General features: G+C 39.7%; 1 protein-coding gene across 2 annotated transcripts in view; it reads right to left on the bottom strand.

Moving 5' to 3' along the window:
• Positions 1-552: 552 nt before the first annotated feature.
• LIN7A (lin-7 homolog A, crumbs cell polarity complex component) overlaps positions 553-23,361 on the bottom strand; it is a 144,310-nt gene continuing 121,501 nt past the window's right edge. For both annotated transcript variants that reach the window (XM_071221002.1, XM_045187326.3), the window contains exons 5-6: positions 8,314-8,529; positions 553-869 (exon numbers count right to left, since the gene is read on the bottom strand). In XM_071221002.1, the coding sequence (XP_071077103.1) occupies positions 8,314-8,529 (216 nt within the window). In that variant the 3' untranslated portion in view covers positions 553-869. The remainder of the gene's footprint in view (positions 870-8,313; positions 8,530-23,361) is intronic.

The raw sequence follows: 23,361 nt of genomic DNA on the forward strand, positions 1-23,361 counted from the left end.
AGTTCATGAAGCTAGGTCCTTTGTTAATTATTCTCTTACCAGATTCATAACACTTGGTAAGAAAAGACTTAAGGTGGAAACAAATACACTCTGATACTATATATTTTGTGGAATAAATATACATTATATTCTGTTAGAATTAATAATAGATACAAGCAATACTTAAATTAAAAAAAATACAGTACTAGAGTTCTCTATCCTTGTTTCTAGCAAACTAAAACCGAGCTACATTGCTCCACTCTATTAATGCATAATAAAATCCATGGAAACATCAAATAAAAAGCCAACTGCTTCAAGAACCTGAAAAGAGTATAAATATAGTATAATTACTTGTTTTCAAGAGGAGAAAAGACGTTGACCTTGCAAGTAACTGAATTTCTAATTCTGACAACTCAGCAATATGGATATGAAACAGGTCAGGGCGGGGGGAAATCTGTAAGTTTAAGTGGAGACAATATTGAACTGATGCAGTTGGAGCTACAGCCTAATGAGGGATTTGTTAATCTCTGAAAAACCTATAGACCCCAGATTTGCTTAATCCTGGCCCTGGTGATTTATCTGAAAGTCATGGACTTTATTCTTACATTGTTTCAGCCTGCAGCCTGGAAAGCCCCTCAGCGGACACGGAGAATGCCCACTGCAGTGAACGGAAGGTCTGTGTATGAAAAGGGCGGTGAGTGGCGCGGGTGCAGCCCCAGAGAAAAGGTGTTGAGTTGCCTTGGTAAAGAATTTATACACCACGTGTTCACAGCCTCTTGACAGGTATAATTATCAGTGTTGTCTTCTTGTTACTGTGCGCTGGGATTCAGAAGCATGGTTTCAAATTTGTGACTACCAGATGTTTGATCAAGTAGCTTTTCTGCAAGGACCTGAAAGGGGGAAACGAGTGAAGAGGAAATCGGTGATTAGCATTCGTCAACTACAATATGCTAAAAATATCAAAAGAGCATGTGCTGTGTGAGAACAGTAAGGATTATTTTGGGTGCTATCATTCACGCACAATCTTCCACATGTGAAAAAATTTGTTTGATGTTTGCAAAGGAAGTAATTTTCAAATGAGGACGGAAAAGACACCAGTTGTTCCCTAAAACGAAAAAACGAACACCAGTTTGGAAACATTTCAAGTGTTGAACATTTCTTCCTCCCAGATAACCCTATTTTTCTGCATGAAGGCAAAGAATGGAAAACCTTTACATCATGACTCTCGGGGCAGCCAGTGACGCTCCTGCTGACGGACAGCCTGTAGAGCCTGTCTCTGACAGGCGGGGAGCTCCGATGTTTCTTCTCTGAAGCCGTTATTAGGCCCGTTTCTTCTCCCACAGGGTCAGGCTGACATTAGGTACCATAGTCCAGGTAGCTGCCCACATGGTCAGGTTTGGGGGAGCAGCCTCCCCAAACACTTTCCCAAGACCTGTCACTCTTCCACCGCTCTGGGGTTCTTTCTTTCAGAGAGAACAGTGGTTTTCAATCTTCTAAAGCGGCAGATATTTTAATGTCAATGAATGCAGAGCACCATACACAAAACAGATTTTAAGAAATTGTTCTAGTTGATGTGAAAGTGGGGGTGAGGGTGGGGGGCAAGGGGCTCGCACACTCTGGCCGCCGTGCCTTCTAGAGATGTGTGTAAAAGCCCACGCGGCCTACAGAGTGCCACTGAAAGCCATGCCCGAGGCCACTGTGCTTCTTCAGGGGCCACCTAAGCAGACACTGCCCGTTAGTTACCTCTGCCGTGAACACTCTAACTGCCCCACGACAGTGGCGACCACTGCTACCACTGCTGCTATTGCGACTACTCTATTTCCACTGCGTGCTCAGCAACTGTCACGTGTGTTGTTGAGAGTTTTGTACGCCTTTTCTTATTTACTCCCCACAACAAACTCTTCTACTAAACCTTAGATTAAATGACTTCCCATCAGTCCCACATGACAATGATCTAGAATTCTGCTTTTAACAAGTTTATTATACATGTATTTACATGTCGCAAGGGAATGGGTCTCAGAACAAGTAAATTTGAGTAAGAGCCATGGATCTCCTCATCTGTCAAGAGGGGAAGGAGGCCAGAGGGACATGCCAAGCCTCTGAGAGGGCGCAGGGCACCCAAACTGTGGGTCACCGCAACACCCACGGAGAAGAACCATCTGCCCCAAGTGCCCTCATTATTTTCCTCATTCCCATGATTTATAATGCAACGGGTTAGTGTTATTTTTTTTTAAATAAAAGCCACTTACCCATATTAGTATACATGTTATTGATCAAGTTGCTTTGCTAACTTTTCAATGAGCCATTGTGGGAGGCAGAATAATGGATCCCAAATATGTCTACATCCTAATCCCCAGAACCTGAGAATATGTTAGATTCTACAGTAAAGGAAAACTGAAGTTGTAGATGGAACTAAGGTTGCTCAACAGCTGATGCTAAAATGGGGGGATTACCCTGGATTGTCCAGGTTGGCCCAGTGTAACAAAAGGTGGAAGAGGGAGCAAGAAGAACGAGTCGGGGAGGGGGACGTGAAGATGGAAGTAGCTGTCAGAGCAATGTGGTGTGAACACATGACCACTGTTTCTGGTTTGGACGATGGATGATGGGACCACAAGGCAAGGGACGTGTGCAGCCTCTAGGAGCTGCAACAGGCAAGGAGACGAATTGTCCCCTCGAGTCTCCGAGAGCCCAGTAAGACCATGTTGGACTTCTGTCCTACAAAATTACAAGATAATAAACTTGTGTTCTTTTAAGTAACAAAATTTGTTGTAATTTTTCAGGGCATATAGGAAACTAATATGGCTGTAATAATGAAGTACTTTGAAGTTGGGGTACTGTTCTGGAGTGAGTGGTGAGGGTGAGTTGGGTAACTCCAACTCTAAACAGTGAGGGAATGAATCTCTGGAAAGCTCATGTGGATGTGTCTGTGAGGAGGGACAGAGGAATATAAGGACAGGTGCCACTGAAGAAGGAGGTAGAGTAGCACACTTGTTAAGAAAAGAGGCTCTGAAGCCCATGTTTCTGGGTTTGAATCACTGCCCCACCACTTACTAGTATGTGTAAAACTTGTGTCAAGTTATAAAAACCTTACATGACTTACTTTCTTTCTTTAAAATGAGATTAAAATAGTACCTAATATTCATAGGATTACTATGAAGATTAAGCAATTATATATATAATATATATTATATATTATATAATACATATATTATATTTTATATAAAATATTTTTATATAAAATATTATATATAAATATATATTATATATTATATAAATATATATTATATAATATAAAAATATATATAATATATATATAGTTCTTAGAAGAGTTCTTGGCACACGCTGCTTAATAAATTTTATCCAGCATGATGATGATTATTTCTGGTCCACTTTCCAGCTTGGTAACTCTGGATTCCTGGGCTTCAGTTTCAGAGTCACCCTCTGGGACCTGGTCCTCTCCGTGACTGGCAGTTCTGGCACAGCTCCCTGGGTCAGAGCATCAGGCTGTGACCGTGGCCATAGCAGTGGAAAGTATAGAACAATCCATAGTGGACAAAAATAAGGAAAGTGAGGGCCCGAAGAGCAGGAGGAGAAAAAAGTCAGTGAAGCCTCGGGCAAACGCCAGCTGCTTTGTAAATCTTCGAGGATCTAGGAGTTTTAAATGTACATGTACTCTCTTGGGTAATGTAATTATGATGTGCCTTGGTGTGTTCCTCCTTGGGTCCAGCTTCTTTGGGACTCTCTGAGTCCTGGACTTCCTGGCAGTCTATTTCCTTTGCCAGGATGGAGTGGAGTGAAGGCGGGGGGGATATGGGACAACTGTAATAGCATAATCAATAAATATATCATTAAAAAATGTAAATGAACTCTCCATCCTTGTGCCAGCCATAGGAGGTCAGAAAAGTTAAAGAAGCTTGTGGTCGACTTCCTCAGAATGCTGACATCTCAAAAAGTATTCCTCATTCTTTCAACTTTTTTCCTTTGGAAATTTAGGTGAAATATTAAGTATATATTTCCACACTTTATGAATGTATATTAAGTCAGACTATAAAAAAACAAGATGCTTAGCCCTGACTGGTGTGGTTCAGTTGGTTGGGGATGGTCCCACAAAGTGAAAGGTCACAGGTTCCAGCCCCGATCAGGGCACATGCCTGGATTGTGGGTTCCCTTAGTCCAGGCACATATGAGAAGCCGCCGATCGATGTTTCTCTCTCACTCTGATGTTTCTCTCCATATTTTTCTCCCACCCTTCCTCTCTCTCTAAAAATAAATAAAATCTTAAAAAAAACAAAACTGAGATGCTTACATCTGAATAATGTCAACTCCTAAAACACTAATTCTAAAGAACATATGCATCTCTATGTTCATTGCAGCGCTATTTACAATAGCGAAGACATGGAAGCAACCCAAGTGCCCATCAATAGACCACTGGATAAAAAAAAATAGGTGTGGTCCATATATACACAATGGACTATTATTACTCAGCCGTAAAAAATGAAATTTTATCATTTGTGACAGCTTGGATGGGCCTAGGGTATCATATTAAGTGAAATAAGTCAGACAGAGAAGATAAATACCATATGATTTCACTTATATGTGGAGCCTAAAGAAGAAAATTAATGAAAAAAAAAAGAAACAAACTCATAGATATAGAGAAAAGACTGATGTTTGCCAGATGGGAGGAGGGTTGGGGGAATGAGAGAGAAAAATGTAAGGATTCAGACGTACAAATTGGTAGTTACAAAACAGTCATGGGGATGTGAAGTACAGCAGAGAGAATATAGTCAATAATATTGTAATTATCTATGGTACCAGCTGGGTACTTCAAATATAGGGGGGCACTTTGTAAAAGATATGATTGTCTAACCACTATGTTGTACACCTGAAACTAATACAAAGTAGCATTGAATGTAAACTGTAATTGAAAAGTGAAATTTCAAAAAGTGGGTATAGTGCCCTGGCTGGTGTGGCTCAGTGGATTGAGCACCACCCTGCAAACCCAAAGGTTACTGGTTCAATTTCCGGTCAGGGCACAGGCCTGGATTGCAGGCCAGGTCCCTGTTTGGGGGCACTCGAGAGGCAACCGATGGATGTATCTCTCATGTATTGATGTTTCTCTCCCTCATTTTCTCCCTGTCTTCCCCCTCTCTAAAAATAAATAAATAAAACTTTTGTTTAAAAAGTGGGTATAGCATAAAAACCTATATTCATATTCCTTGTTTAAGTTTCTGTAATATAATTGTATAGTGATTATTTCTACTACATTTTAGAAAATATATTCTAGTCTTCCTGATTATCAAACATGGAAGTTGGAGGAAAAAAACAACAACTGCATTTTACTTCAACAGAGTTTAACATTAGAACTAGGTATGAGATGTTCTCCACATACTACCTGCAATCGACATATTTTTCCATTTGTATCCAGCTGTTAGTATTGCTAATTACTCCATAATTTATATGATCTCAGATGTTTAAAAAGTTCTTTCTAGCTTAGGGAACAGAAATTATATTTTGTGTGATAAACAGTAAGATAATATGTGACATGTATTTTGCTTTGCCTCATCTTTTATTGACTTGTCAAACTTAAACAAAAATCAGAGGTCTACTCAAAGTAAATAGGTCAAATTAGCTTCAAATCTCTTTGAAAAAGCAACCACCGTATCAGTTACTAAGTGTAACAAATCCTATTTAATCCTTAAAAACTTCATTAATTAATAGTTGAACAAGAGCTGAAGTAGGCCCCTGACTACAAAAATCGCCACAAAATCTGCGAGTGACCCGACTTGGTTGTATTCTGCCTGTACTGGAAAAGGTCACTACGGTTGCAGCGCCAGGGGCCATGACTGTGCTGACTGGAAGTGTTGTCTTGGCAGGTGTGAATATACATTTCATGTTCACTCAGATAGAGCTTTACCATATCCTGTGTAAGAAAGAACATAGCTTGCAAATGCCTTTCATTGAAAATGCTAGTCTTTGGGGATGACAGTAGGAAATTCTGAAGTGATTTAATGAAGGCTGATGGAACAGAGAAGTGGAATCGAGTATAAAGCCCAGGAAACATTTATGGCCAGGCTGTATATTTCTAAAGATGACTGAATGAGCATAATGTTATAAGTTTTTACTAAGACCTCAGAAGGCAACATATTTCTTTCAAAATACTACAGAAAAATTTTACCATGGGCCAGTGGCATATCAATGAGCAGAATTGGTATAAGTCTATAATATTGAGGATAGAAGAAAAAAATGAGTTAGTGGAAAGAGTATCAATGTTGATTAAAAAATAGGGAATTGTTGCTATTAGCCAAAGACCTTTGAAAGGATGCTGGAAGTACAAAAGTGAAGAACTTCACATCTGGAATGGATAAGAGAAGGGTGTGGACAAAATGACTTGTCCGTGTGCATCCACGTCACCCCCCGTCCGTGGTGTCATCCTGGGCCAAGTCACCACATCTCCTGCCTGGACTACTAAGTAATAGCCTCCCAATTGGTCTCTGTTTCCTCTCTTACCCTGCAATAACCTGCTCTCCCTACAGCAGCTAGAGTGACCTTTTCAATACCCAAATCAGATCATGTCACTCCCCTGCTTAAATACTTCGAGTGGCTTTTGTTGCAATAAGAATCTAACTTCCCTCAGTGGTTTAAAAAGCTTTCTGTGACCTGGCCCCCATCTACTTCACTGTCCTTCTTGTTCATTACTGCCCAACTCCCCTGGCCTTCTTTCTGCTCCTCAGACATCAAGCAGCTCAAGTCAGGCTTTTTCCTTCTCTTCTGCTTGTCTCCAGGCTTCTCCTAATCACTCAGTCTCAGCTTTAATGTCATCTCCTTTGAGAAGTTTTCCCTGATTGCCTGATTGAAAGCCATGACCTCACCAGTCTCTAGCCAAGCCCCTATCTTAGCTCTGCAAAGTGCTGGCCCCTATAGGATATTTTAATTGACTTGTTTATTCATTATCTCCTGTAACCAGAATGTAATCACCATGAGACCAAGGACTTGGCTTTGCTCATGCTGGTTTTACAGCCCATTGAATGGTGGCTGGTCCATCATTGTGCTAAATATTTATTGTTGAATAAATGTAGCTTTTAGAATGGAATGGAGTTTTACATGAAGGCGCCAAAGTAAGGTGTACATATAATAAGTCTAGCAGGCTATAAAAGAAAGACAGATTGTTGAGTTCCAAGACTCTCTGAGGACACATCCCATGCTCTGTACTTCCGCATGTGGCTTCTGCTTTTCTTAAGTGTCATAGAAAATTGAAAGTTTCATGTTGTATCCAATGTTTTGGGTTGTGCAAATAGTAATCTGACTTTGAAGAAGTTAAAATCACCATTACCCATTGTTATTTTCCCACAGACTTTTGAACCTCATTTCAAACACACTTGCAGACATTGTGTAGAGATATCTGACCATATAACTGTGGCTTTCAAAAGTGGCTTCTAACAGATAGCAAGAAAAATTCATGTGTCTGCAGAATATTGGATGTTGGCAGATGAAATACCTGGTAGAGTGAGAAAGAAAATAATTCTGTGCTACTTGTAAGCATGGTTGTGGGGAACTCACTAAAGTTATTGCAGCTTCATCTAAAAAATGGGGTTTTAATGATGCTTACCTTGCAGTGTTCTTCTAAGGATTAGGGATAACATGTGAGAAGGGGCTAGCACATAGCAGGCACTTCAAAGATGGTGATTCTTACTCTTAAGATTTTTCTTGAATTTTCTTAAAATATATAGCAAAATCTGATTTAGCTTTCTTTGCCACAAAGTGGAATTTAGAAAAAAGCAGGTGCATCTTCAATACATTCTAAGTGAACATCCAAAGAGAATTTCAAAATGTCTCACAGCGTGGACACTGGCAGGTCTTTACCTCATTGTTTTCAGCGATGCAGTCTCTAATAAACTGTACTTTCGTATTCTAAAGGGGATCTTCCCAAGATCAGCGCTATATGGTTGTTTAGTCTGTACGCTGTGCCGAAGCAACGGGCCAAGAGAGTGAGGGGAGCTGGATTTCAGCCCCCACTCTCGTCTAGCTTTGTGCCTGAGGATCTGGGTTTGCTCAGAGGTTACATTTCCCTAATTTGTATAAAAGCACCCAATAGTCTGTACCTGGCCCTCCCAAAGTATACTATTTTTGAAACTATTGTACATTTGCAAGGAATATGGCTGAAGGGCACATAATGCAAGCAACTATTGTGTTTACATTTTCTGAGATTATTTTTATTTGTGATTTTTTTTTGGTGGGGATATATCTATTAATTTTGCTCCAGCTAAGAAATTATGTTAAAAAAAAAAGCTAGACTATGTCACGGACTTTCCCTGTGTAGAAGAAGGTACTTCTCACCTACGACATGTGGTTTTGCTGTGTTTGTTGCTGCTGCTGCTGCTGCTGCTGAATTAGCAGTTGCTGCTGCTGCCGACGCCGGGCCGTCCGCAGCTTTTCAAAGCGGGCCTCCATTTCTTCCAGGACTTTGGGGGTGTACCGCACCACCAGCTTGACGCTGTCCTTAGCAGCCTTGAGGAGCTCCACGGCTTTCTCATGGTGCTCGCCTTCCACACTCTGAAAAGACAGTGACATTTCTTAAAGGGCAGGGCTACCATGTTGTTTTTCCTGAGTGACAAATCTGAAATTAGTATAATAAAATCCCAAAGTTTGAAATTTCAAGAAGGCATGGCACACAGAATTTATTGCCATTATCATTATTATTAGTTAGTACTTTTGTGGTTGAACTATAATCAGGTTAGGATACACTAGAGTACAGCATGGATTGAATGGGGCTTCAAGTTAAGAGGGTGAGAAATAATGAAGACCTAAAATACGATGCTAACATTTAGAATGGGATTGCTAAATTTTATCTGAAAGAAGAAACACCTCAGTCAGGAAAATCTTGAAAAGAATTTTAAAATAGTCATGAAGGGTGACTTTTCTATCAAATATTAAAACTTATTAAGAATCTACAATGAGTAAAGTTGAGTCTTACTGGTGTAATAAGAGACAGAACAGAACAGAGAGTCCAGAAACAGATCTACCATGTAAATTTTATTATATGATAAATGTGGAATTTAGATCAAAGGGGAAAGGGACTATTAAGTAATGATGCTGGAACAAATAAGTAATAATTAAATGACCCCAATTTCATCATCAATGCTAAATATAACAGATTGATTACAAATTTAAATGTAAAATTAAAATCATAAAACAACTAAAATACAACATAGGTGCGCACTCAGTATCTTGACATAAAAAAGTAATTTTTAAGTAAAAATACCAAAGATAAAAATCATGAAATCAGATTTAAAATTTACAAGTTTCTATTTCTCACACACCATAAAAAGGTCAAAAACAAACTGGAGAAAAAGATATTTTCAGTGTATGACAATTTGTTAATATTCTTCAAATTAAAAGCTCTCACAAGTCAATAATGATCTGAGCAAAATGGGCAAGTGAACTCATGGACAAGCGATAATTTAAAAAACCCATATGTTCAATAAAACTATGAAAAAATGTTTAAGCTCCCTAATAATCAAATATAGATAGACACAAAATATTTCACTTTTAATTTAAAAATCATAAATACGTATTTTCAAATATAATATATTGATAAGAATATAGGAAAAAAGGACTCATACACTGATAATAATTTAACAAAAACTGGCACAATTTTTTTTGGATACCACTATTTTATGCATTGAATAAACCTTTTATAATAAATAGTTTTAGTTTCAGAGAAATTTATGAAGGATATAATTACAGATGTACACATACCTACAAAGTAGTTGTAATATAACAGAAAGCAAAAAAACCAAATCAATGCTTGGCTTTTGAGTTTCAAAATAATCACTGGAACATAATGGCATATACATTAGTTAGGGAAACTCTATTTACTCTAGGTTAATACAAAGAGACTTCCCTCCAACCTACTAATGCTTCCCCAGGTTGGAATTGGGGAGCAGCAAGATCGGGAAAGTCGTGATCAGACATTACAGGACCCTAACAAAAAGAGACAATGCCCTCCCCTCTCAGCCAATCCCCAGGGCAGGTGACGTAACTCCTAATTTACAAGATTGAAGGCCTTACGAAGGCCTTTCTGCTGTGCTTCCTGGAAAAAGCTCAGAGAAGAAATGTGTGTGTGGTGAGAAACAGGCACTGTGAGCGGCTTAAAGACTGCTGCAAACCTGAGAGTGGCACCGACGTGGCAGACGAGGACACCCCCACTGGTGAGATGACATTTCACAGCCCAAGTGGAAGGAGAACTATAAAATGGATATAACATTGTGACAAAAAAGAATGTGCACTTCAAGCACACTTCAATTATATGTTGAGACTCATGTTCCTACTATGACACAGATTAGAGGGGAAGATTTAAAGTGTGTCCCATTCTGTGGTCTGCTTTCAGCAGAGTGCATGCGGACTGAGATGAAAGAAGAAAAGCTTTCCATTTAGCGATGAGGCGGTCATCGGTGCCTGTAGGAGCACCGCTTCGGTCATTCGTTCAGGAAACCAGGCAGATACTAAGGATTTAAGAAATGACCATTGCTGGCCCTGTAGACAATTTATATTACTACTCCTTTGCCAAGTCTGGGTAACATAGAGAGAATTATAAACAGCTGATGGACAGAATGAAATTTTATCTGTGGCTGAGTCCTAGGAAAATAGACTTGTTCATTCATTAATGCACTCTTTTAATTATCCACTCCATCATTGACTTGGACACTAAACAGACGCTTGTGAAACACTTATTTTACTAGTTAGCCTTGTAGTCCTTTGGAAGAACATAAAGGACAAGAGAAACTTTGTACAATATAAATTCATATTTTCAGTATGCATGTAATTTCTCTTTGTAATTTGTGTCAATGTGAATTGTTAATGTATGGAATTCTCCTTTCAAAGGAAAACTGGGTGATTTGGCGGTCCATCCCCTTCTCTCATTTCTTTTGTAATATTAAAACTTACATGTTTATATGGTTCAATAACTATGGTTCATCATTTTCTAGGCTTGATGATTAGTCTCCAGGTTTGTTTTTGGCTTCCGTTCTACTTGCTTTCATGTAATCGGGTTGGAAATTCTAGGCCAGACCTGTAGAGGCCCATTATCCAGCGTAGGCACCATGCCTGCGATTTAGAGTTGCCACAGGAGTGCTGTGGTGCCAACACCTGGGACCATTAGGCTCTCAGCACCGTGAAGAGCTGAGAGATACATGGCTATATATATAAGCTCCCCTGATTCAGGAATTTTCCTTTATAACAATTGGCTCAGTCTGAGGAGTCACTGAAAACTTGTAGCACCGGCCTTTCACACAGCATGAAACTATAGCCCTTAAGTGATTTGAGGAGACCTAAGAAGGCTTCCAATTTTAAAGTGAAATCCCTTCCTCCATTTGAAACATTAAAGTCTATACTTTCTGTAAAAAAAATTTTATACTTTCTTAAAAGAACTTCTAGGCTTTTAGATTTCATTCCATTGCTTTTGGGGGTTTGTTTTACACATTGCAATTTGAGGAAGTCACTGGCATGGATTAATTTAACAAGACTTTCCAACAGGCATCTGGTCAAAGCTGGATGTTACTAAGGAGGTAAGAGCTGGTGAAGGAGAAGGCATAGAGCTGTAAGAGGTACCCAGCAAATACTCAGACCAAAGAGAAGTGTGGTCCTGCAAGAGAAAAGCCCCCAAAGAAAATATCTATCCCACAGTTGTGCCTATTCTGGCCATGAGCATTCACTAAAATAAATTAAAATGCACTAAGAAGAACAGATATTCTTATCATGAAACTATTTCTATCTGTACCTGCTACACTAAAAAAAACACACATAGAAATCAATATGGAAAGGGGAATTCAAATAATTTTATTATCATTCCCAAATGCATAAATACAAGCTAACAAAATACTAAGCTGATGTAAAACCATAAGAACAGTATTTCTGTAATGATACTATAAAAAGGAATATATTCTCATTTGGGAAGCTGGGAAAAAAATAGCTTGGTAAATAACCAGATGCATAGTTGTTTCATTAACAATCTCATGCATTAGTAAGCCTAGGAAGCCTTAAAATTAGTTACCTTGACAGAAGTTTAGCAAATCAGTGACTGGTAAATTAAACATGTCTGCATTCTGATCTTTCAGCCGTTTTTCTATCTCCACGCATTGTAAGACACCAAAATGGGTGATATTTCTTGGTACACCCAATTTTCTGGTTGATTACAAATCTTCTCTAATAAGAGAGAATTTGGATTGCACTGCATATGCGAATTTGCTCCCTCCCCCTTTGATAGTCGATACATTTTGACACTTTCGAGACCTCAGACAGAACAGATGCCAGCCCTGGGGAGGAATATTGTTATCTGTACACCATCACTGCACAGTGGCCCATTCCCACGTTTGTATGCAGGTCTTTGTCTAGAGATTACGTGAACATAATCCTGATCCAACTTGTTGATAAAACTACTTAAATACTTTGGTGAATAACTAAGAGTAGGCTACACCATCAGTTATTCTAAGCATATCTAATTTAGGTTTATGCATAGGCTCCCCAATAACACCAGTCATTCCTTTGGAGTAAGAGCCAAATGGTATTATTAGGGAATAAATGTTATCAAGGGTATTGGATTGTATTATTTTACTGCAAATAGGGAGCTCAGAAACACAGAACATTATACCTGTAAAGGCCTTTAGAGATAATCTTGTTCATCTCCTTGTAACTTAGAAAAAAAGGCCAAGAATGGCTGTGACCTGGTCCATTTTATAAATTTGTTAGCTGCAGGGCTGAATCAGAACTCACGATTCTTGTTTACTGCTCTTTCAACAACCTCTCTCTGCTCTTCTAGATTGACTAATGTAGACCGTGGTAGGTCAGTTTTTGTGTGATGTGAATAAGAACTAACAAACGACCAGGACAAGATCTGTCAACTCCTAACTCTAAGCGGTATGAGCTGGCCAGTGGAAGAGCAGCACTCGGCTACAAGAAGGTCTCACTGTTAGTGGGTTATGATCCTCAGCTTTGAAAAGGTCCAAAAGAGCCAAAGACAGACCTACTTCTTTCCCTCAAAGGTAATGGTGATTGATCATTTTGTCCTTATGATAGGTTTGCTCTTAGTACCGAAAGGTGTTTTGACATTATTTTAAGTATGTGTGTATAAACATATAAATGTGTGTGTATACTCTGTTTATTAAGCACTTAGTAAGTGCAAGGCACTGCTAGCTGCTACGTGTGCATTATATCTAATCCTCATAACAACTCTGTATGAAATTTATCCTAGATCCCTAGGTAGTAAGTAGAACAGATAGGACTGAACTGGAGTCTAGGCCTGTACCGACCAATCCATAGCCTTAAACAAGTTAATGAAGAGAAAGTAAAGATGGTGGCTTTCCCTATTCATGGTTTTGTTTTGTTTTTGTTTTTTTTTTGAGAGCAGAAAGAGGGCTGGGTAGGTAAGAAAATCTTACAATTTTGCCATGGTACAGCTCTATAGTCAGCATTTCTGTTGATTTAAATCAACAGAAAAAAACCTTACATTGATTGGATGTTTCATTAAGAATGAAATATCTCTGCACAAGTTGCAGGATATGTTCATAAAAACCTTTATGGCTCTTTGATCCTTTTCTTTTCTCAAATATGTTAATTTTCTGTTCTAAATGTACTGTATTATCTTTTGATGAAGAAACATGGCAAATGTATTAAAAATACCACATTTATCCCTTGAAAACATATGCTAATGCTTTTTCATAGTAATTCGTGCCTGCCTAAATGGTGATATCTATTTCGGTGCACAGCAATTTATCAGTTTACGATCACTCTGCTGCCATCAGAGAGTCTAAGGGCAGGGTAAGTCTTACTGGTGTGTGCTCAGTAAACAGTCACTGAGTAAACTCACTCTCTCTCTCTCTCTACTTAGACTAAGCAGCCAGTACTGGGGTTGAATTTGAGCTTCTTCACTTGTCAGCTTCGTGAGTCAGACAAGGTGCTTAGTATCTCCAAGACTCAATTTGCTTATCTGTAAAATGGGTACCACAGAGTATCTACCTAACAGGATCACTATAGACATTAAATTTAAAATACACTTTTGGAAGAGCATCTGGCCCTTAAATAGGCTTCAACAAATGCTAACTCTATGTTGAACAATTTCCTCGGTGATAATCTTGCTGAAGGCTTCAGGTGCTTAAAAACAAGGGCAACAACAAAATATCATTTGCCTTTGCAGTAGTCCAAGTTTCCTTTATATTATCTAGGAAGCAAAAGTTTACTAAATAAATTAATAGTGTAAGGAGTTCATTGGAAGAATGTTTAAATTGACTTAGGTAACTCAACTGCTTCTAATCACAGTCAAGTAATTTAGAAGCACTATTTCCATACCTACAATTGATATGCTAATTACAGATGATCATTTTTTGTTTGTAAAAACTGTTCCTGCCAGTCTCCCCACGGTGTCACACTCAGTGAAAGAAAGGAAGTGTGTACAGGAGATTCACTTGATAGTTCATGAGAACGTGAGTGAACCTGAGGGGGAAATCATCCAATAACTCACCCTGTGAAACAGCAAAAAGAAGTTAATGGGGGAGCAGGGAAAGCGTATATATTTACACATATTTTTACCCTGTGACAGGAGTTATAAATATAAAAAATATTTGAAACATTTTTTAGAGTGAAGAGTAGCAGACCCAGGGGCAGGAAACCCAAAGGGAGCAAAAACTTAAATAAAAAAATCAGTGCCAAGAAAAAACAAATCTAACATTCAGTTGATCTCAGCCAACCTTTCTGATCTGGAGACTAAAATTGGAAATAAAGGCAGCCACTACATCTTGGTTTTAATGCTTTAAAATAACTGCTCCACTCTTGATGTTCTAGCACTAGAAGAATGAAAAAAATATTCCTCATGAATGTGGATGAAGAGTAGACACACACACACACACAATAAGCACACAAGCATGCACACATACACACGTGCATATACATACACACATGCACTTACACATGTATACATACACATACACATGCATAAACACACAACCATCTTCAGTAGTACAAATGTGAGCACTGAAAACAGAGCAAAGACTCATGGGAAAATATTCCCAGAGAATGAAATCTTCAAATCCGTCTTGATTTTGCAGTGGTAGGCTTCATCCAGAAAGTCGGGAACAGAGGATACTCTTCCCAATCGTGATTCACAGTGACTTGTGCCTCTACAATGCATGCGGTGCCTGCCTATACTCTCCCGCCCATGACCCTCTGTGACACTAAATCCCCAAGGAGCAGAGCCTCTTGCAAATAGATGTTCAGAAACAGGAATGTCAACATTGACTGTTTTCAGTATCTGCTTCCAGGTCTGGTTTGGCAGGAGGGAGGGGTTGTGGGGGGTGATAACCCCCACCTGGACATACCCTGGGAGGACTACCTCTCCCGTGCTCACCCCTTTTACAGCTCCACTGAAACATGCAACTACATCTCGGTCACGGAAATTTGGTGTCACTCCAAAATCAAGTCAATCGCCACACCGAGTCTCACTAGAGCCAGGGCAGAAGGCCAAAGATGGGGGTCAGGAAGGTCCAGGTGAGAGCTGTTGACAAATCACTAAGAGTGTGACCTCTGGAACATGACCTCCGCATTTGCGCCTCAGTTCCCTGACAGAGACAGTGCCAGCGTTAGCACTGAAAGTTCTGGGAAATGCTTCATTCCCAGACACACTGAGACAGTTGGTCACCTATTAAGACACAGGAAGATGTTACAAAGATTAAAGAGTGCAGAGAAATGCCTGGTACATGATATTTCTTCAATAAATATATGTGTTTTTTAAAAATCAGCAGCTCTTGTGGAATGCGAATTTTCAGTGGACACAAGGGGAAGGAATTTTATCAAAGGATGGATCTGTTGGACACCGAAGGGCAGCATGAACAGGGGAAAGGCAAGAGTAGATCTCAGTTAAGAGAAAGGCTTGGAAGAGTAGGTTTGAAGGCACCCGCATCAGGTTTGCTCACAACAGTTCTGCCGAGACCTAAAGGCAGACCTAGTGCCGTGGAGCATTATTACCTCCTGCTACTGTGGAATCCCAAGGATGATGGCGCTGGGCTTAAAATGGCAAAGCTAGTTTAGAAGAAGCACCCAGACTCAGGTGAGGGCTTTTAAGTGTTGATGAACCAGTGCTGCAAACCTGGGCACTGGCTGAGATCCTCGAGGACACACACCGAAGCCCACCCTTCCACAGTCCCCACTGACCTTTACAGCAGGTGGGCTGTTACCGTGGGGAGGGCAGGGCTAACGTTGGCAAGGTTCTATGACATTTTTTGACTTCCAAAAAAACCCACACTTAGCCCAAAAGAAGTTTCTGGGAAATGTTATTTTACTAACAAGCATGGAATTCATCATCCTATCTCCTCTCCCTAGATGACAGCATGTATTATGCGGCAGGAACACCAGAATTCTGTCAGCCAGAATAGCTGTTTTCTTCCTCTTCAGCACTTACTCTAGTGATCTAGAGACCACTGTTTTCTAAGGGGTGTCACAGTGACAATAACAGGTTCTGGAAATTATTCAACCAAACCCTTCAGAGATACACTCTTTCATTTGACCTGTTTTAGAATCCTGGTTCTCAGGCAATTAATATAGAAGCATATGGGAGAAACCCAAATATCCCGGCAGAAGTTGCCTGAGACCAGACCTGTCAAATGTGCTTCCTTTGAAATGCAAAGCAGCAGGGATCTTTGTTGTGTGCCATAAACAAACAACATTAGTAATGGCTACAACATTTAATTAAATTGCAGACTCAACGTTACAGATGCCTTCTTGCAGGAGAAGAAGTGAAGTTTTTTTTAAAAAATTCAGGTTTACTGTTCAATATCTCTCTGGCTCTGCATATAAATGTCTTTCCCAATTAAAAGCACACCCACAGAATATTCTTGAGATTTGTCACCAGTGACTTATACTGAGATTTTCAGGTAGGCCTACAAAATTAAACTTATTTCAAATGCTCTAACTGGATCTCACCTCCAAAGATTCTTGTCAACCCTTCTCGCTGGTTCCTGCTACCATTACCCAGGCAGCCACCCAACCAGACACCCTGGGGACACCTGTAACTCTCTCCTCAACCCACAACCTATTAATCTCCAGTACAAGTTGATACTCATTCTGCGTTTACCATCTCATCCTCTTTTCCCTCTTATTTTTTGTAATTTCTTGTCTGGTTCCTCTCATCTATATTCTTCTCCATATTTTGGTCGGAGTCACTTGGTCTTTCCAAGCCCTGGCTAGAAACCTAGTGACGAGCAGAAGGAGCAGAGCTGTGGCAGATGTCGTTCAGGGCAGGGACCAGGCTGCATTGATGGTTTCTCCCCAGGATCCATCACAGGGCTCAGTGCTCTCCCAACATCCACTTAATTCATCTGGGGACAGCTGGCTGGCTTTGAGGCTTAGGCCCAAAGATTGCCCGCTCGGCGATTTAGGGCAAGTTATTGCATCTCCCTGAGCCTCAGTTCCCACACATGCAAAACAGTGAAGCAGCATTTTCTTCAAAGGTGTCATTTAAGATTTAATGAAATGCCCATGTATAGTGCTAAGTACTAAAACTGGCCCACAGAATGCACCCAATAAATGCAAAGCACTTCCCTTAAAGAGGTTCAATTCCATTTCTTTATATTCATGTTCAGTATATGAACAACACCATGCTTTTGATTTTACCACCTATCTCAATGTTTCCATAATTTCTCAGTTTTATTCCCTCAGCCTAGCAGGCCCTTCCTCTATTCTCCTTAGTAAACCTCCCCCATCATTCAAATTCCATTCCAAATAGCACATATTATCTGGTATGTCATTTCTTGCTCAAAATAAAGTGCTAACACCTTACAATGGACTACAAGGACCTTTAAGACCTTCGCTCTCTACTACCAGCTGGCCTCTCCAACTTCATTTTCTAAGACTTTCCTTCCTTCTCATTCATACCCGAAATTACATTGGAGTCCTCCCCTCCCTTCTCCTTTCTTGTTTTCTATATTGTACAGGCCCAGGTCATTTCTGGCAGAATTTTGTAATACTAGCTCCCACTCATAAAGTTCTCTGGGAAAAGATGCTCAACTTTATTCTCAGGGAAGGACAGATTAAATCCCAAATGGGATAAAAATGATTCACTTATTTTTTTAAATGAGAATGTATTACAAAGGATTTGTTAAAACATATTATCATACAAAATGAAATAGAAATCAGAGGTCAACTTGGCAGTATCTGTTAAAAAAAAGAGTATGCCCATATCCCTCTTAACCTGGCTTGCCACATTCTAGTATTCACGCCAGAAAAAGAGTTATTCTTATACATAAGGATTTTCAATGCAGTAGTGTTCACAATAACAAAACACAACCAAAAACCAATTGGGCAACAAACTAAACGTCCATCAATAGGAAAAAGGTTAAATTAACTATGGTGTCCACATATTATAGAATACTATTATATATAGCAGATTACAAAACCTAAGTATTGACAAGGCATTATATCCAACACTTCTGAAAATGCAAGTTATAGAATAAGTATGTGAAAATATGTGTTATTTTAAAACTTACTTAAAATAATAACAACAACAACTAATGTTCCTTGAGTGTATCCTATCAGGTACTCTTGTATCTGCTTTAAACTTACCAAAATAGTCACTCTTCCCGACAACCCGGTGGGGGCGCAATGTTCCATCCCAGCTTTGTATATGAGGAAACCGAGACACAGTAAGTTTCAATGAGCACACCATTAAGAGGTAACAAATCTGTCTCCAAGTGTTGCCTCTTACTCACTGCTGTATCATACGTTTATCTCTAAAAATGAATAAACACGTAATTGACTAAGTGCACGTGGAAGAGTGTGCATGTGTACTTGAGCACAGAAAGGTTCTGATAAATGTATGCCACCATAGTGGTTCTTCATGGAGAAGGTGGGACAAAGGGTAATTTTCTTTAAAAAGTGCGTTGTGGCACAGCTTTGAAGTAATTTGAGCAAGTCAATTATAACTGTAACTGCCCGGATAATTTAGGTGAAATGAAGTAATTTTTAGCTGCATTACCTCAGAAATTATGGACGTAGAAGTCTGGTCTGTGGGCACTTCAGAACCCCAATTCGAAAGGAATGCCACCGATAGCCTGTTTGAATAATCATGACTGAATGCCTTTTCTCCTGAGAGTCTGAATCTGTTGAAACCTGACTTTTCCTTTCCTCCGTTTTTTCTCGTTTTTTTATTTATCCATGCTGGCATTTCAGGTATATGGCCTAGTAGATGGTTCACGTGTACGTGTGAGTGCCATAAATCCAGCTTTTCAGAGAATGATGTTTGACTGAGAAATACGGAGAAAGAATTATGAAATACTGCATGTTTAATTTTTTGCTTTTCATCTCATGGCTCCTAAGATGAAAAACTGCAGAGATTTCAAGCTTGATAAATGGGAGATCCCAGAGAGAGTTACAAATCAGTCAGCCTAGGAATGTTTTTGAAAATGAAATGAGTTGGTTTTACATTTCTCCTTTGCTGTGATTATTATTGATCCTCTCCCTCCTTTCCCCCAAGTAAGTGTGCTGTAACAACAAAGGAACAGCTCTTCCCTCCCTAATGAGATCTGCTTCCAATTCTGCCCCCTTCTCAGACACTCTTCACAATGCAATCGTAGTCCTCATTCCAAAATGCAAATCTGATCATGTCACTCTCTTGCTGAAAATCCTTCTGAGCCCCGTCATTGCTCAGAAAGAGCTCAAAGTCTTCAGCCCGGCGTACCTCGTTACTATCCTGCCCCTGCTTAGATTTTCAGCCCCATTTGCTAGCTCTTACATCTCCAAACAGAAGAATCTGCAATTTTCTCTAGTATCTGGATTCTAATATTGTTCCCTCTTGACATGCCTCTTTCACCTTCCTCATTGCCTCCCATCACCTACCCAACACCTACCTGCCTACGAGTTTTCTCCACAGGGGGAACCAGCTCTGGCCCTCCCATGCCTGGGGTAGGTGCCCCTTCCATGATCTGAGGGAACCCCATGCTTATTTATAAAATAGCTTATGTGGCAAAGATGATCTTCTTCCTTGCCTATTTCTTCTCCACACCTACAAGCATGAAATCAGGGGTACTGACTTTGCCAGTGACAACGACAATGCCTGGCCCAATAATATTTTGCCAAATGATTGAATAAATATCTAAGTTTTATGCATTGGGTAATGTTTGTTCATCAACAAATTTGTAACTTAACTATGTTGTCACTTCTCTGAGAAAACAATTTCTTATTCAAACCCATGGCTGATGCCTTAATTATGAACCAGTAACAATGATCACAACTAATACTTATTAGTATTTACTATGTGTTAGGAAGCATGTTATACCATAAAAATGAGGTAGCTACTAATATCATCTCTTAGTGCTGTGGAAACTAAGGTTCAGAGAAGTTACCAAATTACCTGTCCATCTCCATAAATTACAGTGAATTAGTTTGTGAGAATTAAATGGGCCAGTGCATTTAGAATGCTTAGCAAATTTCTGGCTTGTTGGCTCTCCAAGGAAATCTTTTCTGTTACTCTTGTTATCAATTTTGTTACTACACTTGGACTCTGCTTTATTTCTAAACCATAGTGTGTGTGGATTTCTAAATTACCATTTCAATGTAATTTAAATAGAAGATTTTTTATTATAATTTTTAATTAGCAAGAACTTTAAAAATTAAAAAAACAAAAAGTGAGCTACTACCACTGAACTCTCATGCCTAGCTTCCTTGCTGCTTCTCCATACGACGGCGCTTTCCCGTCTTAGGACTCGGACTCTTTCCTCTGGATGGAATGTTCTTCCCCAGGAACTCATGTGGCTCACCCCCTTACCTGCTTTAATCCTCTCCTCAAGTCTCACCTCCTCACTGAGGCTCCTCTGCCCAGAACCACAGCTTCCCTTTTTACGCCCTGGTCTGCCTTACACTCTACTGATTTCTCTCTCTCTCTTTTTTCTTTAATATTTGCCACCATCTAACATTACATGTATTTACTTATTTGTTTTGCTTATTGCTAATCTACTCGACTGGCATATAAACTCCATGAAGGAAAGAATATTTCTTTTTCTTTTTTTCCATCAAAGATGCTCAACTGCTTTGAATAGTGCTTGGTACAGTACAGATGCTTAATAAATACTTGTTGAATGAATACATGAGCATTAAGACTATGTCCAGGAAATATTATATGAACTTGTTTGGTCACATATGTGCTCTAGATACAGGGCATTTATGTATGCTTTCTCAATTTACTTCCCTACTTAATATCTCTCAAATGAAGGGTTTGGTGGAGCAGCTGAGCAGCTAGCCTATTAGAGGAAGGCAGCGATGGCGGTGAGATCTGGGCAGAGTAGTTCAACAAAGAGTTCAAGTTACAAGTCTGACTCAGGTCCCTGTATTCCTATAAATAAAAGTTCATCCAGGAATTTTAATGACTATTTTGGTTTGTTTTATTAACAATAATCAAACATGCCTACTAAAATTAAATGCTTGATGATTTTCTTAAAAAGTGAATAAATTCATTAAAACCCAAGCAGGATACAATGATTGGGCATCTTGGTGGAACACTCCAAACATGTGTAAAACATATTCAATACAGCTGGAGGAACTCACATTTTTAACAGCTGTGAAGACCGACACCATAAAATGACTGATGCGTGATCTGACAACTAGCATCATACAGCTTTGCGTCATCCCTCCAGTCAATCAATAAAAAAGGACCCGTGTGAAACGCTGTGTGCAAAGGGTTCCTTTGGTAATGGGCTCGGTCTAAATTGCTATAGCATGGGCACTGATGTTTAAAGTTGCTTCCTTATACTACTTAACAGTCAATAGCAACAAAATAATGATCATTTAATATACACTTTATACAGATCATGGACACAAAAATAAAGAGAATTTCAGGGTTAACAGCTGTCCCCATCCATCCTGGCACCAGCCTCATTTCAGACCCATTCGTGAAACTCAGAGTGTTCTCTGGCTCCCTGTGGGCCCCAGTTACAGATTCCAAGTGGTCACACAGATCTATGCCTTTTATACTGAGGCAGAAGAGAAAAGTGGTGAGGCCTGGCATATTTCTGTATGTGATACTGGCACACTATTTCTACAAACCATCCACAGCTAACACTAAGGCACATTGTAAGTAATGCAGCCATTCCTATTTACGAAAAACTTCACTTGACGTCTCTAGGAAAATTAGATAAAACTTAACCCCTGTAGAATATGATTCGTGTTTTGTTTACTGTTCTTCCCTCAGTGCCAGGCACATGGCACATTGATAATTTTTTTGGCAGCCTGATTAAAGTCTTTAAGGCGATATTCTTAGAATACTGTTTGCCTGCAGAGATAGAGTCAACAGTGATGGGCTGTCAGTCTCTTTGCCTTTGTCATCCATGGTGTTAAGGTCAACACCATGGCAGGTGTTCTTCTGCCAGTGGCTCTTCTTCACAGACCCTTTTATTCAGTGACAAGCCTTGGATGAAGTCTTTTCCAGAATGATCCTCACCTGTGGAATTCCCTACATGCCACAATCTGGTAGAAATCCATTCTATTCACATATACCATGCAAGGGATGTGACAGTGGGGAATTGTTACCTGCTCCACCATTCTTTTGTCATTGTTTCTGTAAATTCTGACTCTTACTATATGGAGCTTGTAGATAAACAGCATCCTTGTATAGGAATCCTACACACTAACTTCCAAAGATGCAGACTCGGACCTTCAGGCATCCTAGCTCCAAGAGACTTACTGCCCTCCAAACTTAAAGCCCAGGTGATGTGAAGCCAGGATGACACACACTGGACCATCACTTGCCTTATCAGAATGGACAGTGCTCGTCACGTGTAGAGAACTTCTCAACCCCCACCCTCGATCTCTTTGTTCTGCTTCCCCTCCCCCTCCTTATAAAAACCTCTGCTTGAGCTGATATGTTGGGATGGGCTGTGAGACATGAGTTCCCCATCTTCCAGGTGGTTGGCACCTGAATATAAACCACTTTCCTTTACATCAGCATCTGTCTCTCGAGTATTGGCTTTCGAAGTGGCAGGCAGCTGGACCGATGTTTAGTTACATGCATAATATATGCAATTCAAATTTTAATAGTGCAGCTCCTAACTGGTTTGTATCAGTCTTCATGAAATTGGACTAATTTAGTATAAATAATGGTTCTCAAGTAGGCACGACTTTTGTGCCTCAGAGGACAGTGGGCAGTGTTTGGAGATGGTCGCCCTGGAGAGGGGAGTGCTACTGGCCAGGGATACTGCCAAACATCCTACAGTGCACAGAACAGCCTCCTCAGGAAGAACTATCCTGTGCAGATATTAACTGTCCCGAGGCTGAGAAACTCTGATTAAGACAGATGTAATTTAGAGGGAAATTGATGCAGTAGGGGTTAAAAAAAAGAGTTTTCTACGTTGA

This window comes from Desmodus rotundus, chromosome 3 (assembly GCF_022682495.2).
Source record: "Desmodus rotundus isolate HL8 chromosome 3, HLdesRot8A.1, whole genome shotgun sequence".
Classification (NCBI taxonomy): Eukaryota; Metazoa; Chordata; class Mammalia; order Chiroptera; family Phyllostomidae; genus Desmodus; species Desmodus rotundus.